Raw genomic sequence first — 14,603 nt, forward strand, 5'->3', positions numbered from 1 at the left:
TCCCAGCTATAAAATATATTTTTTTAAGGGGCTGGAGAGATGGCTCAGCAGTTAAGAGCACTGACTGCTCTTGCAGAGGACCGGAGTTTGATTCCCAGCACCCACATGGTGGCTAACGACTGTCTGTAACTCCAGTTTGGGGGGAATCCAATGCCGCCTTCTGACCTCTGTGGGCAATGCATGACACAGGTGTGCTTACACACATTAAGGCAACACATAAAATAAATAAATAAATAAATAAATAAATAAATAAATAAATAAATAAATAAAATATAAATATATACATATTTTAAATATTTCAAAATTGTTAAGATGCATTTAAATTGTTTCTTCTTGTGAATGGGTTAGGGGTGAGTCTGTATGAATGCATGGGGCGCCTACACACCACAGCACATGTGTAGAGGGCAACAAGAACCCTCGGGAATCAGTTCTCTCCTTCCACTGTGGGATCTGGAGATTGAACTCTGTTTGTCAGGCATGTGACACAACACCTCTCCCCACTGAGTCAGCCTAACGGCCCGGTGAGGTGCATTTCAATCAGTGCTTAGCAGAGGTTCAAGTGCTTACACTAGAAAAGACAGTGGAAACTAGAGAAGTAAACATGTGCCTTGAGGACCCTGTCAGGTCCGCCTGCTCCGACTCCTGTCTAGCTCTTTACTCACACAGTCGTCCCTCTGGAGCTTGTTTTGCTCTTTGTGGTACTGGGAAGTGAAGACACTGTACTCAGTGGGCAATGTTCTACCCCTGGACTATACCGCCAACCTTTAACATCTTCACCTTCTGGCCGCTGGACTTCACCTCTGGAGCCTTCTGCAAGACTGGTGCTGCGTAGCTACTGATTCTGTTGCCTCTCTCTGATGGTGCTTCCCTGGCTTTTTGTGGTTTTCAGATGTGCCTTCCAATCCTAAAAGGCTGTGAGACTTCTTCTTTAAGGACTTAGCTAAAGTCAAACATTCCTCCAGAAAGGCTTTACATTGTTCTCTAAAAGGGGGACTGTCTTAGGGTTCTCCACAGAAGTACAACCAAAAAGATGAGAAGCTGGATGGACTGGCAGGTAGACAGAGGCAAGCCACTAACTGAAAGAACTAGAACGCACAGCGGTGAGGACCACAGACACTAAAGTCTAGTCGGGAAGCTGGAAACCAGGAGAAAACACTGCTCACTTGCAGTCAAGGCCAGCAAGGTCCAAAGGCAGGAAAAGGCTATATTCTGGCTCAAGCAGCCAAGGACTTCTCTCTTGCTCTGGCTTTCTGTTCTAGTCAGGCTTCATCTGACAGAGCAAAGCTCACCATGAAATGTCTAGATACACTGTAGCCTTGTCAAGGTGACATGCGAATTAACTATCACAGGGTCTAGCCAGGTGGTCTGAAGTAATTTTCAACCTTACATGAAAAGTCAGCCTGGCTATTCATTCCTGGAGGAGATTTTCCCCACTGTGCTCAATGCCAAAGGTCAAAGCAAGTTGCTTTCCTGAAGACCCCAGGACTGGGGTGGTGTCTGGTTAATTCTCACATCTTCAGAAGTTCTCTACTAGGTTATCACCTGAGTGAAACCTGGGGTTTATCTCCTGTTCCCTAAGCCCTCTGAGCCACAGGCTCTCAAGGTCAAGTTAAGCAGGAAGCTCAGTTCTCATAGTGGTACTTATGTCTCTAACCTCAGCACATGGAAGGCAGGAACAGGAGGGTCAGGAACTAGAAGCAAGCGTGGGCCACACAACAGTTCTCAAGAATCTCTGTCCTCCACCTGGTTTTGTGTTCAAGGTATAATTGGCTTTTCTAATGCAAAGGAACATCTTTATGTTTTTTGCAACTCACTTAGCACTGGTTCAGTAAGAACAGCTGGTCAATGTGCCCTCCTATTCCTAGCTCTCAGCACATGACTGGAAGATAGACCACAGGCCACCTGTAGGGGGCTCTCCATAAGAGATGATGGTGGCTCTAAACAAGGAGGAAGTTCCAACTAGTAATCTAATCCTGGGTATGTTTTGAAAGCACAACCATCAGAACTCCCTACCAAACTGGATCTGAGTATGAGAGACAATCAAGGGTCAAGTCACTGAAGGTTTTTAATGCTGATAAACTGAAAAGCAGAGTTCTAATTCACAAAGACTGGGAAGGCTGGTGGTAGAGCTGGTGTGGGAGAAGACTAGAAGTTTGCCATGAACACTGGATGCAGAGGCCCAGTCCTTGTCCACATGGATACATCAAACAGAGAGCTGGCTCTTTGAGTTTAGAGCTCTGGAGGGAGGTCTGGGATGAAGACACAAGTCTGGCAGGACTTGGCCAATGTTTCAGATTGCTCAGAGAAGCCAAGAAGATGTAGGACAGGAAGGCGTGCCTACTCAGCACTGTATCCATGGGCAGGAGACATGGCTCCACAGCTGCAAGCAGGGTTCTGACACTAGTGTGCATTAGCAGTTACATGACATGTGGTCACCACTCCATACACTCTGTCCCCATCAACTATTTGCTACAGTGCTGTGCCAGTTCTGTGGCTTAAGAGGAATGTGAAGAATTTGGACGCAGCCTGGGAAAAGCAGCCAGTAAAAGAATAGAGGGAAAGGAGAGGTTAGAGGGAGGGAGATGATCTTCAGAGATAAGATCAGCAGCAACTGGTCCTGTTCTCTGCATCAGAGGAGTCTAGAAACTAGAAAGAAACTTGCTTAGGTCAAGCAAAATAAAAGGGAAGCGTTTCCACTGCAGCATGAGATACTTAGGTTAGAAATAAAAGGGAAAGCTAACACTCGCGTAGCACCTATCATATTAAGTGTTAAGACCCCTGAGGTAGAAATTCCCACGTTACGGATCAGAAAAGTAAAGTTCTAATAGGTTCAATCTGTTTACAGTAAGAAAGCTTCTATTCAAATCTAGGTTAAGTGGATCTAAAGCACACGTCCCTTACAAACTTCTGGAGATATAATAAAGTAAGAACTGGTTCTTGAAAGTTAATGAGATCTCTTCTGTAGCTCTTTTAAAAATTAGGAAAAATTCTTCACAGAATCAAGTACATTTTCACAAAGTGGATCTACCATTGGTAACAGAGTATAAGCAGCCAATGTGCAAACTCTCCTGGCCGAGCAGGCATGCCCAGGTCCTGAGACCTAAAAGCACAGCACAACAGGGCACGGCACAGCACAGCACAGGCAGCTGGTCTGCTCCTGTTTCCTCTTTATGATAAAGTGTATGTTCAGCTTTCTAAAGCCTGTGGGTCAGTGGTAGACACTTGTTTACCATGCCTAAGGCTCTGGTTGGAGTACCAACACTGACAAAGAAAGAAAGGCAGGAGGAGGGGCGGGAAGGAGCAAATGAGCAACTTAAGACACACATTAAATTCTAAAGCAATTTAAAATTAAAGTAACCCATACACAATTCATGGTCAAACATCTTGTTTGCCTTCAGAAGCTATCAAGTAAGATGACCTTGCAACAGATCTGCAGGGTTTGGGCTGTGCTCATCCTGTTCAAAGAACCAGGAATTGTCTTCAGGACAAGGAAACCTCAGACACCAAAAATGCCCAGAAGTGAAATGGTGTATTACGGTACCATAACAAGGCTGGGCATAGTGGCATGTGCCTTTAATTCCAGAACTGGGGAGGCAGAGGCAGGTGGATCTCTGTGAAATCAAGGCCAATCTGGTCCACACAGTGAGTTCCTGGCCAGCTGGGGCTACAGGGTAATAACCCTGTCTCAATCAATCAATCCAGAAAAACACCATAACAGCCACCCCATTTTGTCTATGACTGAAAGTTTAGACAGGAAAGTCCACCACATTAGACAACAGTGTTTCTGACCAGTACCAGGAACTGACACTCTTGAGTTGTATGGAGCTAACACAGTGGCATAAATCAAGATGAAGCCCGCTGAGATTTCCATTCATTCCAGGAACATGCTGGTCTAGTGAGCCTGGGCTTTCCTTTATGAGAAAACACACACAAAAGCTGCTGAAGGGTCCATGGCACAAGCTAGCTGGAACAGAGACAAGCACACTATCTGAGAGCACCTGGCTCTACAAAGCCAAGCAAGACCAGTTCTAAGGCTCAGGTAGGCCATCTCCAGAATCAGGATTGTAGCCCTGAGGCATCGCCTGCAGAACAGCAGTCCGGTGGCGTGGATGGAGGGCAGGACTGCCCAGCAGGCAATCAGTTTAAACCCAGTGCCTCTGCCACGTAGCTGGTAATCTCTAGCAAGTCACCTTGGCCTCCTCATCTAAGAAGCAGACAGTAATGCTTTGCCTTACAGGAAGGACACACAGCAGTGAATCAGGGTGATATGTGGTACATGCAGGGCAGCAACAGATATTCCATGTGGCTTCCTCTCAGCTATTCTCTCCCTAAGCATCTCCTCCATCCTAGAGGCCAGCAATGTGCACCTGCACATAGCCACTAGCGACATCATGACCTTCTAGGTTCAGGAACCACCTCTGATTCGACACTTAGTTAAATATCCAGTCCTGTGGGGTGTGGATTGTCATGGGGTAAAGCCCTCTCAACCAGCCTTAGACTGTAGAAGGCCTAGGGCTTTGCCTTACTTGTGGGCTAACAGCTACATGCTGCAGTTTGAAGGTTGCTGACAAAGGACACTCTCCTGGGTCTGAGACTGAACTTTTGTCATAATTGTGGCTACAGTATCCATGTCTGTGCCAGTTCAAGACCCGATGCCATCAACCACACACGTGGCATAGGCTACACCTCAGCTCAGGGAAGCCAAATCTGTCTACATTGGTAGTAGTCTGCCTGACCGAAGTTCTAGATAGAAGTATTATCTTCATTACAACGGTGCAAACAAACCCACCTTTGCTTTGGAGGGAGACGGTACCCCTGTTCACTCTACACACATCACTCAAAAGATAGCCAGAGCCAAGGAGGCCTGTTCCCCTGTTCCTAAGGCAGGAAAACACAGAAGAACCCCCATGCACTTGAGCTCATGCCTCGAAGTCTCAATGTTGTTAATGTGTCACGTGTCCCCTAAATGAACACTGATCCAACAGACTCCCAATAAAATTTCTAAAAGGAGCTGGGCGTGGTGGCACATGCCTTTAATCCCTGGCTGAGGCAGGCAGATCCCTGTGAGTTCAAGGCCAGCCTGGTCTACATAGTGAGTTCCAGGACAGCTAGGGCTACAGAGAGACCCTGTCTCAAAAAGACAAAAAAAGAAAAATTTCTAAAAGGATATTTTTTGGTGTTAAGTGCCAATTTATTTTCAAATTCCTATGGGAAAGCAAAGGGCTGAGAAACAGCCAAACAACCTGGACAAAAGAGCCCAGCTGGAGGGATCGTGCCACACAGACGGTGGACGGCTAAGGCACCATCAAGGTTCATTAGACTTAATGATACTGGCATGATGGAACGAAACTGGGTCAATGGAACATAACAGGGTCCAAAACTAGCCCCTCATATATGTCAGTTGATTTTCAACACCGCCTGGGAGGGAGGGAGGGAGGGCACTGAAGGAGTTTCCAAACAGAAAGTGCTGAGGCAGCTGGAAAGCATTACCAAAGCCTCTCGCCATACAGAAATACTAACTCAGAGCAATCATGTACATGGAGAGTGAAAACCACACCTCCCAGAAGAAAACAAAGCCTTTGTCACCTTGATTTAGACAATGGCTTTACACCAAAAGCAGAGTCCACAGAAGAAAAAGAACGGCAAACTACCGATGTCTAGACCTGCGCAGACACAAACACAAGCACAAACTGAAGACCACGCTGTCCGCAGAACAGTCACAAAGACTTCCAGCGCTCAGTAAACACAGAAGCCAATGCTTCTGAGATGGGAAAGTGCCCCAGAGACCATCAAAGCAGCAGAGACGAGGGGCAATGCCCACCACCACTAGCAGCAGTGAAAGCACAGTGTGGTGCGGGATGCATCAAGCTAATGGGATGCCCAGACCAGGCGTGCTGAGGACATGCAGCTCAAGTGCCGTGCCCTGCCTGCTTGCTTGCTGTGCGCTATGGGCACAGCCATCTCGGAAGGCGGTCTGGCAGTTTCATAAACTTTAAAATGTATCTACCACCTAGCCCAGCCACTCCATGCCTAGGATCTACCCAATAAGATGATGGCATCTCTCCATGCGAAACCCTGCACAGACAGACAGCTCAAGTGACTATCTGTAACCTCTCAGAGCTGCAGACACCCCGAATGTCCAAGAAAAGCAGCTAGATTAGGATGGCGATTGTGGTCCATCTGCATAATGACTAGTATGTAACAGTAAGAAGCAGTGAACGATAAATACACACCGTAATTGTCCTGAGTGACAAAAACAGGCAAAAAAGCACACAGACTGCAGGACTCATCTGTTGAAAGCTGCAGAAAATAAAAACCAGAGAATAGAAGAGAGTCGACTGGCAGGTGAGGAACAGGTGGGAGGGAGAGGTCACCAAGGGCACAAAGTCAAGTAACTTTGATGGTTGCCTGTCACTTTGGTGATTTTATGGGTAGATATTTATACTCAAACCCATCAGTTTTCCACTTAAAATATGCAGTCTATTGGACGTCAATTCTACCTCAATAAAACCCTTAGGAAAACAATAAGCAGTCACACCAAGAGGAGCTGAAGCTCAGAAACAGATTCTTCTGAATTATTTTTAAAAAATGAAAAATCCTTTCTTTGCTAGGAATATTTGAATGAAACGTATTCTTGTTAGTTTTTTAAATCATGGTAAAGGGGCGGGAGAGATGGCTCAGTGGTTAAGAGCGTGGGCTGCTCTTGTAGAGGATCCGAGTTCAGTTCCTAGCACCCACATGGCGGCTAATAACGTCTGTAACTCCAGTTCCAGGGGATCAAATGCCATCTTCTGACCTCCACAGGCATTGCACAACATGGGTATACTTAACACGCATGCAGGTAATACACTCATACACATAATATAAAAATAAGTAAATTTTTTTAAAATTTCTTAAAACAATCATGATAAGCCTGGTGTGGTGGGGTATACCTTTATTCCCGCACTCGGGAGGCAAAGGCAGGTGAATCTCTTTGAGACTGAGGCCAGCCTGGCCTACAGAGAAAATTGCAGGCCAGCTGTGGCTTGTGCTGGAGAGCTTTTAGTTGTCAACTTGACACACCTGGGTAGAGGGAGACTCACCTGGTAAATTGCCCCCATTAGACTGGTCTGTGACCATACCTGTGGGGCATCTTTTTTTTTTCATTATTACTGAGTGATGTGGGAGGGCCCAGCCCACTGTGGGTGGTGCCACCCTGAGCAGGTGGTCCTGTATTGTATAAGAAAGCAGGCTCAGCAGGGGCCAGGGAAGCAAGCCAGTAAGCAGTGTTACTCCATGGCCTGTGCTCCAGCTCCTGCCTCCAGGTTCCTGCCCTGAATTCCTACCCTGATGGACTGTGACCCAGGAGATGTAAGCCAAATGAACCCTTTCCTCTCCAAGTTGGTACTGGTTAGTGTATTTTGTCACTGCAATTGAAAACAAACTAGGGTTACAGGGAGACCCTTTCTCAAAAAAACAATTAATTAATTAATTAAAATTATGTTGAAACTGGGCCCAGACTTTAGATTAGGCTGACGGTGAAGGTGAACAGGAAGTAGTGGTGCTAAGTTTTCGTTTTTCTCTGCAGCTGTGAAGTCACGTCTATCGGTGCCCTCATGTCTGTCCTAGTCCTTTTTGCCCAGAGTTTGCATGATAGGACTTCTGTGCTCACTGCATTTCTGTTTCCTGGGAAGGAGCAGGTTGCTGCAGTTTTATGAAATAATCTTTGTGTCAAAGGTCCCAGAAAAATCACAACTAGACTGAAAATACCTGAGAACAAAAGAGAAACCACCAGCATACCAACCAGTTTCCTAGAGTGTGAGTCATCTTTAAAAGGAAACATCTCAAGATGATAGCTCCTGATTTCTAATACATCAGCACCTCCTCCTGCCACAGACGCAGAGCACATGACTATACAGGACACAGCCACACTCCTTACCACTCAGAAGCCACCACAGCAAAGGGATGAACCCAGGACTTTCACTGATATATTTCAAGCCTTTTGAATTGATGCTCACATTGTACAGGGACATCAGCATTAGCCTGAAATGCAAAAGAAAACAGTGTTGGCATGTTGGCCTATGTACATGAAATTTCTTTTTCTTTTCTTTTTTTTTTTTTTTTTTTTGGTTTTTTGGGTGGGGCCTCCCTGCCTGGGACAGGAGATTGTCCAGGCTTCCTTGACATTAAAAGACTTTATGCCTGGGGGCTGGAGAGATGGCTCAGGGGTTAAGAACACTGGTTGTTCTTGCAGTTGTTCTTGTGGGTTCGAATCCCAGCACCCACATGGCATCTAACAACTGTCCGTAACTCCAGTCCCAGGGGATCCGACAGCCTCTTCTGACCTCTGTGGACACTGCACAACACAGGTGCACTTACCTACATGCAGGCAATACACACATACACATAAAATAAAAATAATAAATAAAATTTTTTTTTAAAAAAAAGACTTTATGCCTGGTCTTGAGGAATGCCCACAAACACAGTGCTAACACAATGTGAGTTCATAACACAGACCACGGCACAAGTCATGAAAAGTCAAGACTGCAAAGAACAGCCAACACAAGCACAGCAACAGAGCTGACAAGACAAGTCAAGTATTCAGGTGTCAACCACGGAGGAGAAAACAAATATGCTGACTAGGTAAAAACTCTTCAAATAAATGAAAACATGAGCAAGAAGCTAGGATGACTATTTTTTAAATATGTATTTTACTGTTTATTTTATGTGTATGAGTGTTTTGCCTGCATGTATGTAAGTGCACCCATGTTGCGCAATGCCTGCAGAGATCAGAAGAGGGTGTCAGATACCCTGGAACTGGAGTTAGCATAGTTGTTAGCTGCCATGTGGGTGCTGGGAATTGAACCTGAGTCTCCTGCAAGAGCAGCCAGTGCTCCTAACCAGTGAGCCATCTCTCCAGCCCCAGGATTAATATTATGAATCACCATGCAAAAAAAAAGAACTTGGGTTGGAGAGATGTCTTAGTAAACTGTACGCAAGCATGAGGACCTGCGCTCAATCCCAAGCACACACATGAAAGGGAAAAGACCAGAGGGCAACAGAGGGAGACACCCAGCACCAATCTCTGGTCTCTATACACACATGTGCGCACATACAAATAGGTACACACACATACATATGCAAAAATCTTTAAGAGAACTTATAAAAATGAAATCTCTTGGGGCTGGAAAGACGACTCAGCAGCTAAGAGCACTGGCTGCTCTTGCAGGGAACCTGAGTCCACTGACTTTCAGTTCCCAGCACCCCCATCATATGTCAACTGTCTGCAACTCTAGCTTCAGGGGAACCAATGCCATCTTCTGATCTCCAAGGGCACTTGCACACATGTGTACATACCCACATAAGAGACAAAACACACACAATTTTAAAAACCAAAAAAAATAAAATCTTATCTGGATGGAGTGGCACATGCCTTTAATCTCAGCACTCAGGAGATAGGGGTAGATAGGCCTCCACAAGCCTGATCTATATAGTGAGGTATAGGCCAGTTAGGGATACAGGGAGAGCCTGTCTCAAAAAATAAAAATAAAACATAAGACTGAGACTCCTAGAGATGAGGAAATGTCCTTATGCACATCACAATCCAATTACAGAACACCAACAACAGAGAGCAAGCTTCCCAAGGTATCAGAGTAAAGATGCTGTCTACAAAAGAAATAGCCCACTGAAAGCTGGACTCTCAGTATCAAAGGTAACAGCCGGCTGGGCGTGTCACATGCCTTTAATCCCAGCACTTGGGAGGCAAAGGCAGGTGATCTCTGTGAGACCCAGGCCAGCCTCATCTACCAGTGAGTTCCAGGCTGGGCAGGGCTATACAGTACAACCGTGTCTCAAAAGGAGAGAGGGAAAAAAAAAAAGGTGGGAGTCAGGGTTTGAGAGGCAGCTCAGTGGGTAAAACACCTGCTGACCTGAGTTTGAATCTCTATAGCCCACGTGACACTGGACTCAGTAGTGATCCCAGCACTCCTACAGGAGGTGGGAGATGGAGACCAGAGAGTCTGAAAGCTTGCAGGCAGCTTGGCATGCACAGTAGAGAAATAGAGAAAGACCCTGTCCTCTGACATCTACATGTATATTGTAGCATGCACACCCACATTCACACATGTGAACACACACATACCACACACACAGACTTTTTTTTTTTTTGGTCTTTTTGAGACAGGGTCTCCCTAGCCCCAGCTGTCCTGGAACTCACTATGTAGACCAGGCTGGCCTTGAACTCAGAGAGATCCACCTGCCTCTGCCTCCCAAGTGCTGGGCTTAAAGGCGTGCGCCACCACGCCCAGCCACACATAGACTTTTTTTAAAAGGATGTCCACTTGTAGGCTGGCAAAGCTTACCATCCAAGGATACAGAGGAACCATAGCAACTCAGAATTAGAAATCATCAGAAATATTTTCAGTAAATAAGATAAAGAATACTGACAAAAAAATCTCAGATATTTTCCCACAAACCTGAACTACAAGAATTTGAAGGACAGACGTCAGAAAGAAGGACACTGACCTCAGAAGAATGCTCAGAGCTTCAAGAGAGAGAGCAAGGGGAGACAGCAAAGGTGGGGTGGTACAGAGAGACAGCAAAGGTGGGGTGCTATTTCCCTGCAAAGGGCGCTGTGACAGAGAAACAGCCAAGGGTGCTGTGGTTCAGAGAAGTAAATGCACGGGAAAGGAAACAGCACAGTAAAAGCAGTAATAACCATGTCTAATGTGACTAATTTTTCCAACAAAGCTAGGATACAGTCCATAAATGTACATGGTCCAGGATGTAAGAGTTAAATCATCCTAAGGCCTTTCTACTGTTAAGAGAAAGGTGCTTACCAAATACGTCAAAGCATGCTTTAAAGGGAGGCCAGTCACTGAAGCAGAGAAACAGAGGTAAACACCAATGCCCTGGGGAGAAAACTGCAGTCAGAAAAGAAAGGTACCAGAGAAGCCGGGTGTGGAACAAGGATAGAAAAGAGGGTGGAGGATTTTCTTTCTCTTAAGAATTCAAAATATCACACTAAGTAAAAATAAAACAAGATGGAAGGAATAAAATCACGAATTTCCATAGCAGCAAACGTTGAGAGTAGCCTGACGGAAAGGTGGACGTCGGGCTGGATTACACAGCCTAGCCACGTTCTGTTCTAAAGGATCACACCTGAAACACAAGTTCACAGAAAGGACAAAACTGAACAGCAGACAACACATCGGGCAGAAAAGTACGACAAAGAAAAGGCTGAGGCAACCCAAGGGAACGAGCTTGAAGATGACGGTGAGTGTGTGGGGCAGAACATCCAGTTTTTCAAGAAACAACCATTCTAAGCTTGCATACATCTAAAATTGTGTCTCATAATATAGAGGGGTCAGGAAATGGCTGGGTGGGCAACAGTACTTGCCACCAAACCTGAGTTCAATCCCAGGGACCCACAAGGTGGAAGGAGAGAACCGACTCCTACAAGTTTTCCTCTGACTCCATATTGATGGGCGCACACACACACACACTCATGCACACACAAACTGAAGATGAATGGGCTGTAGCAATAGGAAAGCAGCCTGCGTTGCAGTGAGCCTTCCCATTCATAAGCACAGATTCTGGACACCACAAAGGAACCCACTTAGGAGATCTGAAAGCAATACCCCCTTCCAAGAAGAGAATATTGTTTGATATAAAGAGAGAAACAATGTCAGAATTTAAGCAAACCCACAAGACATGTGGCTGAGAAGCAAAAGATAGGGGCCTGGGGTTCCCTGGGGTTCCCAGGGTACAGGAAAGAGGAAGTCCAAAAGGGAGGTCCCAGAGCAGAAGCACTGGCATGTGGGTAGCAAACCTGGGTGTGCAGCAGGCCTCAGAACTGCACATGTCCGAGCCAACACTGAAAAGCAGGTGGGGAGAGAGAGCTGAGAACTAGCGTGAGGCACAGACAGTGGCCTGCTAGGACAAGCATCAGCTCCTCAGGAACGCACAGCAGAGCCGAGAGTCCCTACAGCACTTCTTCTGCCAGCTAAAGTGCGGAGAGCTAAGTCTTTGCTTTGAGCCCAAATTTAAAAGGACTGTCCAAATGCTCTATGGACATATTTTTTAATATTGTAATTTAATGTTTTTAAAATCAAAATTAATGTAAAAATTCTATAAGACTACAACAAATTTCTAAGCAAAGACAGAATGGTACCAGCAAGATACTAAGACATACCAGAGCCAGAGAAAAGCGGGAATCTGTAACATGATCCAGTGCACTGAAAAGACACAGCGGGCTGAGAGGGGGCTCAATGGCTAGGGACACTGGCTGCTCTTGCAGAAGATCGGATTTGGTTCCCAGAACCCACCTGGCAGCTAACAACCATCCATAACTCCAGTTCCAGGAGAATTTGATGCCCTCTTCTGGCCTCCACTGGCATTGCATGCACATGGTTCATGCAGGCAAAACACTCAAAACACATCAAATTTTTAAAAAACAAAGAATCAAAAGGAAGTAACCCAACTAAAAGATGGGCTAAGGAGCTGAACAGAAAGTTCTCAAAAGAAGAAATAAAGATGGCTAAGAAGCATCTTAAAAGATGTTCAACATCACTAGTAATTAGGGAAATGCAAATTAAAACCACTTTAAGATTTCACCTTACCACAGTCAGACTGGCTAAGACCAAGAAAACAAATGACACCAAATGTTGGCGAGGATGTGGGGAAAGGGGAACACTCATCCACTGCTGGTGGGTCTGCCAACTTGTTCAACCCCCATGGAAAACAGTGTGAAGAACTCTTAAAAAACTACAAATGAACCTACTGTTTGACCAAGTTATACCACTCTTTTGATTTCAATGGAAATGCTTCAAGTTTTTCTCCTATTGCTGAGACACATGTACATCCATGTTTGTTGCTCTCTTTTTACAATAGCTGAGATGGAAACAACCTAACTGCCCCTCTATTGATGAGTGGATAATGAAAATGTGGTTCACTTATACAATGGAGTTTTACTCAGTAGTAAAAAAAAGATCAAATCATGAAATTTGCAGGTAAATGGATGGAACTCATATGTGGATCCTAGAACCAGACTCTGACAAATAAGTATGCAACTAGACATAACTTTAGGAACCAGGATAATGGAAAGGAAACAGGGAAGTAAAGGAAAAGAAATAATCTGAAAGAGAAGAACAGTAGGAAACAGGCCTTAATAAGGGAGCTATGGATAAAAACTGGGTTAGTTTAAGGGAGTGGGGAGGGAAGGGTATACAAGGAACCTACGGGATAAAGGGAAAGAAGGAGCTCAAAAGAGTCAGGACCATAGGAGAAGGGTATTAGTAAGGGAGAAAGGGGGGAAATGGGGGCACCTTAAGTGGGAAAACCATGATGGAGGGGTTAGACAACGCGAGAGATAAACAATTCCTAAGTAGTTTTTAAAAAGAGGGAACCATATTAGTCCAACAACCTACTGAAAAACTATACATACCATCAAGAAATATATGTCTAGGCAAGGTTTATCTGAGAACAATTGGTCTTTGCCCAAGCTTTATCTACATGTCACATGGTAATTAAAAGTATCAGATTGGCAGAACTAACCTTCTTGGATGTTTAACAGACATCCTTTGAGACCTATACTAACTTGGTCAGAGGGACATAAAGGACAATTTTTTCTCCTTGCCCTCCTAGGTCAACTAGTTCCAGGGGACTATAAGCATCTCTCAAAATATCCTGTAACTGTGGTGAGTTGCACCTGTCCCCTTGAGCAAGGAGGCTGTGGAGACCCCACCAGATGGACTTGAACCAGTGTCCAGTCTACAAAGAGGAGGGTCAACAAAGGAAACATTTCCTCCATGCTTCCAAGTGAAGCCAGCCATGGTCGAGCAGGACCTTTGACTTATCTTCACATAGACGGAACTGGTAAAGAAAGGAGCCAGGGGCTCCTCCCAAGCCCACGTGACCCCTGAGGAATGGATCATCAAATGACCTTAAGAGTAAAAATAAATTGGTTTTTCTGGGCCAACTGTATGGCCTTAAACACCCAAAAGGAAAGTATAACCAAAGATTAAAGGGGCCAATATAATTTCTTAAGAGTCCATATGCATAGCTAAAGGCTACGTAACAAGCAACGATGCCAGATAGGAGATACCTTCTTTTGAGTTATTGGCCGGGGTGGCCAAAGGGACTCCCAGATAGTAACCCAGCATAGAACTGGGAAAATGAATAGCAGACCCCAATCTTATCTAGAGGAATACTGACAACTGATTGCTGCTAGATGAGGAACAGCTGACCTTCCTAAAACAAAGACCTCTAGATAGGCTGACTAGATTCACCGGATGGACAAGTACTGGGGAACGGCTGGGGGTGCCGACAACACAGTAGATAGTAGCAGAGAAGACAGAGTAAAACGGCTCTAGTGGGTAGTGGTGGGGGTGCTATGGGAGGGTGCCATCTGGGAAGTGGGTGTATAGATGAATAAGATTGGGGTGGTCTGTGTGATATACACACAAAATCAACAAATTAAAAATATGAGTTATATTTGAGGAAGAAGCATAAAAATTTACATCATGTTAATTAGTAGAGGTGATAAACATTACCATTTAAATCTACCCAATGACTTTATATCCATACACAGGTGCCAAGGATCTGAGTGCAACCAACCATGACTA

At 45.1% G+C, this 14,603-nt stretch overlaps 1 protein-coding gene across 1 annotated transcript in view; it reads right to left on the bottom strand.

Moving 5' to 3' along the window:
* Hsf2bp (heat shock transcription factor 2 binding protein) overlaps positions 1–14,603 on the bottom strand; it is a 109,038-nt gene that overhangs the window by 37,381 nt on the left and 57,054 nt on the right. Inside the window, exon 10 of the mRNA XM_008827417.3 lies at positions 7,919–8,022. Within this exon, the coding sequence (XP_008825639.1) occupies positions 7,919–8,022 (104 nt within the window). The remainder of the gene's footprint in view (positions 1–7,918; positions 8,023–14,603) is intronic.

This window comes from Nannospalax galili, unplaced genomic scaffold, assembly GCF_000622305.1.
Source record: "Nannospalax galili isolate Female #2095 unplaced genomic scaffold, S.galili_v1.0 scaffold652, whole genome shotgun sequence".
NCBI classification, from domain to species: domain Eukaryota; kingdom Metazoa; phylum Chordata; class Mammalia; order Rodentia; family Spalacidae; genus Nannospalax; species Nannospalax galili.